Source organism: Populus euphratica, unplaced genomic scaffold (genome assembly GCF_000495115.2).
Source record: "Populus euphratica unplaced genomic scaffold, PopEup_1.0 scaffold5036.1, whole genome shotgun sequence".
Classification (NCBI taxonomy): Eukaryota; Viridiplantae; Streptophyta; class Magnoliopsida; order Malpighiales; family Salicaceae; genus Populus; species Populus euphratica.
Genome location: NW_011504817.1, coordinates 1 through 4,956, shown reverse-complemented (window position 1 = coordinate 4,956; position 4,956 = coordinate 1). Strand labels below are relative to the sequence as shown.

General features: G+C 32.9%; 1 protein-coding gene across 1 annotated transcript; it reads left to right on the top strand.

Moving 5' to 3' along the window:
- Nucleotides 1-4,566: 4,566 nt before the first annotated feature.
- Nucleotides 4,567-4,901, top strand: LOC105120136 (putative ripening-related protein 1; the record flags this gene model as incomplete). Its single annotated transcript, XM_011018326.1, has 1 exon — nucleotides 4,567-4,901. A coding segment is annotated over exon 1 (335 nt), but the record flags the coding sequence as incomplete, so codon positions are not given.
- Nucleotides 4,902-4,956: the final 55 nt, after the last annotated feature.

The window sequence follows — 4,956 nt, the reverse complement described above, 5'->3', positions numbered from 1 at the left end:
TTGATCGGGTGAAATAATTTGGTCTTATATTTATGTTTTGACCTCTTAAGCTTGGAGTTTTAAATCTTTTATGTTGCTTTACTTCAAGTTGTTTTTGAGTGTTTTTCATATTTATTATAGGTTTTGTTGATGTTCCTTATAACAATATTCAGTAGTCTTTGGTTCTACATCTGTTGTCTTTCACTTTTATTTTTCGTATTTGTTATAGGTTCCGTTGATGTTTCTTCTAATGATCTTCAGTAATCCTTGGTTCTATATCCATTCTTTTTTTCTTTTGTTTTCTAGGTGAGTGAGATAATCTTTAATATGCAAGTAATATAAATAAATATGTATGTTGATTATATGATGAGTACAACTAGTTAATTTTTTGAATATTATATATGTTGTTTTATTTTTCGAATACTTATCTATTTTTGAATTTACACTCCCATTCTGTTGAATTAAATTCTATTCGATATCACATTTGATTGTTTTGATAATGATACGAATATTTGTTATATCTAGATATAAAACTCATCATAAACTCCATACTAAAAGAGAATAGTTAGTCTATGTGTACATAATCTTATGTATACCTAACTGGTGAGAGAGGCATTGACTTGTTGTGATTGATCCTCCCATAGTGGTCACAGTCGAGTGTTATTTGTTTAATTTTAGGTGTCATCTAATCTTTGACATGTATTCTATTACTTTATAATAATATGTTTCGAATATATATTTATATCAAAATAGATATAAATACTATTTTTTCCTTGAGTTGGTTGAACTTATCCCTCATTTTTAATATTATTTCAGTCTCAAACGGATCAGCTATCTTCCCCTCACGAGACAGGGGGAAGGACATGAGAAAGTTTGTGGAAACTTCCATGCTGAAGTCACATTTGCTTACAAGATATCATGCTTTCAGGCAGATCAATTAACAACAGAAATCTTCATTGAAGTAACAAGCCGCGCATTATTATCCCGCTAACAAATTACACACGTACGCCAGTGAGATCTCAGTCGAAATCCAATGAGAAACGTGACTAACACCGTTTTTACACCAAGGTTTTCGGTTTTTGCTTGAGTTTTGGTTTAAGAAAGGTTGAATAACAAGTGATTTTTCTTATGTTATTTTTTATTATGGTTTGATCATGCAAGGATTAGAGAAGAGATTAGAATTTTGTTTTGATTTTGATTATATTGTAATTTAAGAGTTTAAATTATATATTATGGTGTTAGTTGGACTGAAATAAACTCATTTGATATCTTAATTAACTATAAGTTTGGTGAAGAATAAAAGGTTTATTTTAGGGATCTACACTTTAGAAGACTTGCATGTTTCTATTCTAGGAATCCCATTCAACCGGCCAACCGGTTTATTTGAACCAGTTGATTGGTTTGCTTGTTAATATTGGTAGATCGGTTGGCCCACGATAATGGTTGACCACTTGGTCATTCCAGTTGACCCGGCAATATAGTTTTTTTTTGGGTTTGTTAGGTTTGATAAGTTTAGGTTATGTTTGGGATTGATCGGGTGAAATAATTTGATCTTATATTTATGTTTTGACCTTTTTAACTTGGAGTTTTAAATCTTTTATGTTGCTTTACTTCAAGTTGTTTTTGAGTATTTTTCATATTTATTATAGGTTTTGCTGATGTTTCTTATAACAATATTTAGTAGTCTTTGGTTCTACATCTGTTGTCTTTTACTTTCATTTTTTGTATTTGTTATAAGTTCCGTTGATGTTTATTCTAATGATCTTTAGTAATCCCTGGTTCTATATCCATTCTTTTTTGCTTTTGTCTTTTGGGTGAGTGAGATAATTTTTAATATGCAAGTAATATAAATAAATATGTATGTTGATTATATGATGAGTACAACTAGTTAATTTTTTGAATATTTATATATGTTGTTTTATTTTTCAAATACTCATCTATTTTTGAATTTACCCTCCCATTCTTATAAAAATTAAATTTGAATTTTTAATTTTTACAATGTAATAAGTATTATGAATTATTGTTTTGCTTTATCTAATAATAAGGATTATTTTAAAATAATATTTAATTTTATTGATTTTAAAAAATATAATATTTTAAAAGATATTAAAACACTGTAAAATTTTTATATAATTTATTTTATAACATGTATGAGTTTAAAGCTTAGCATGGATTGAATATTCTCATCACTTCTGTGTTGCCATTAGCAAGGATTCGGGTCGCGACTACTAGCAGACAAGTTAGTGATCATAATGCTGAGAGGGCATGAACACCTTTTGGAAAATGTTAGCTACGCATATAATAATTTACCATGACAGTGACCGGAGGCCTGAGTCACGTTACTGCAATATTAAAACACCCTTGAGTTTCATCAGTAAAGATCACTAGAACATCCACACAAGAATAAATTGACTGAATAATCGAAATTAGGACTGGGAATCTTTACAATATCATGCCATGACAATTATTCTGATGGTGCCCATTTTTGGTCCGTCAGGCAGACGTTGTATGCTGCCACACTCAATTCTTATGCCTTCATTCTGATTTTGTTGGAAAACCCAACTAGCACAATGGCTCAGTGCCATTTCAACGTGGAAGGAAAATAACACAGGAAGACAACAAGTGTAAAGTAAGATAGAATTGGATGAATTCGTATTTTATTACTAAAAAAAAAAATACAAAATCAATCTAAAATCTCAAAAATAAAAAGAAAAATAACAAAATTGGTTCAATATTAATTGAAAAATATCATGAAGCTGGAGAAGTCTCGCTTGGAGCACATACATGCCTTCTTTGACACACTGATACATGAACAGTTGCTTGTAAACCACAAGAAATGCCTTTTCCTTTACTGATATGATCATGGTTGTGGTATTTGTAGTAGCTTTTGATGGTGACATAGCACGAGCAAAGTGGATGCGAGCTCAGTGATGGGCTAAAACAAAACACAAACTGAGCAATCACTCACTAGTCTTACCCGACAAGTGCAGGCACACGAATTATAGTTGTAAGCACCTACGTATCTCACCAATGGCGTAATAAGATGCAATAATCAACAACTCATTTCATAGGTAACCTGCACTATAGATATAATTACTCTTCGTGATAACTACGTGAGATATATAAATACTTTGAATCACTAAGCAACACGCAGTAATATTCAAATATATACTCTCCTAAGCTAATGCATCGAAGGGTCCTCTGTCTTGATAGATGACTTGTTTTTTCAAGAAAGTGAGGAATGGTCAAGCCCAGTCACCTTTGTCTAGAAGTAACCACGAACATCTCAAATCCGATATGAAGTTTTTTCAACTTTATCACTTTAGAAAAGGAAGATTGTCCTTGAGAGGTGTTGTATACTATTAATGCCTGTAAATTTCATCTTCCTAATTATTTGGAACTTTTGATGTTTTAACTTGAAGCATTGATCCCTATGCTTAATAGATGATGAAAACTCAAGAACGAGTTATCAGAAATCTAGAGAGACCGGTGGTTTATTGCAATTGGACCACGTAGAGAGTTTAACAGGTAAATTTATGGATTAATGAGAAAATCCAAGCTTAAGAAGAGGTTTGGTTATGCTAAACAACTTTTCTAACAAAAAGACCCATAACTTTTGTCCATTAAGATTGCTCGATTTGATTATTAAATCATGCTTAAATTTTCTCACGAGATTCTAGAGACCTTGTTCTGTAGGGAGCTTGCTATACTGTGGGCTCACAAGGGAAATGCCTTTAAAAATGGCTCTGATGATACTGTTTGATTAAGTTTTATTATCTCTTTGTTTTAATTTGAGATTTTAACCATAATTTCATATTTTATTTTTTATTTCTCCTATCAAATTATTTAGAGATTCTAATTTTTCTTCCTTGTAAGGGTCGGTTTTAGACCTAGAACTATCGAAAGAGCTGCAATCCTTTTTTGAAAGGAAAACAATTGCATAATAAAGATTAGGGCTTTTGTTATATACCCTCTTCAGAAATCCTGATATTATTAGGTTCGACCGCATCAAAAGGCTTACAAAATTTAGAAGTCAATAAAACTTCTGGTAGAAATGAAGAATCATGCACAGTGCCACCATAGTATTAAATACTGCAAAGTTACATTCTCCCTTGTGATGATCCTGATTTCTAACGTTTTAAAGATTGAAGCTGTTGCCTCGCGTTATTGAACCGAATGGTCCAAATTTTACTCTAGGAGACAAAAGCAATGCTCATACACAGTGCTTATATAACATGACACCCTTTTGATATATTGATTGCAACGATTAATTTGAACATTAATCAGTGAATATTTGGCAACTAAAAATAAAGAAGGGTCAAATTTTGCAGAATAGCAGGCCGTGACAGTTATTTTGATGATTACTGCTTTTGCTGCGTGAGGTAGATGCTGTATGCTTCCACAATTCTGTGCCTTTGTTTTGTTGTTATCTGCAAATCCAAGCAGCATAGTCTAGTATTGGTTTCCCATTTTCACGAGATAAGAATAATAAATTTAAACGGTAATTCGATAAGGCCATATTGCTATAAATGCTGTCAGGAAATCCTGTCTTGCATCAAACACAACCAGCTGAAGAACCGTGAGAGAATGAAGGCTTTTAGCATGAAAAACTCTGTTTTTCTCCTAGCTATTCTAGTCTTAACCTATACTTTACATATTGAAGCTCAGCAATGCCATCCAAGCGGCCGGATCAGGGGAACGAATCCTCCTCCGGACCAATGCAACCAAGAGAACGATTCGGACTGTTGCAAAAAGGGCAAGTACTACACAACCTACAAATGTTCACCGCCGGTGTCCAGAAGCACAAAAGCAACCCTTACCCTGAACAGCTTTCAGAAGGGTGGGGATGGAGGCGCACCATCAGAGTGTGACAATCAATACCACTCCGATGACACACCTGTGGTGGCGCTTTCAACTGGATGGTACAGCAAAGGGAATAGATGCTTAAACTACATAAATATCCATGGTAATGGAAAG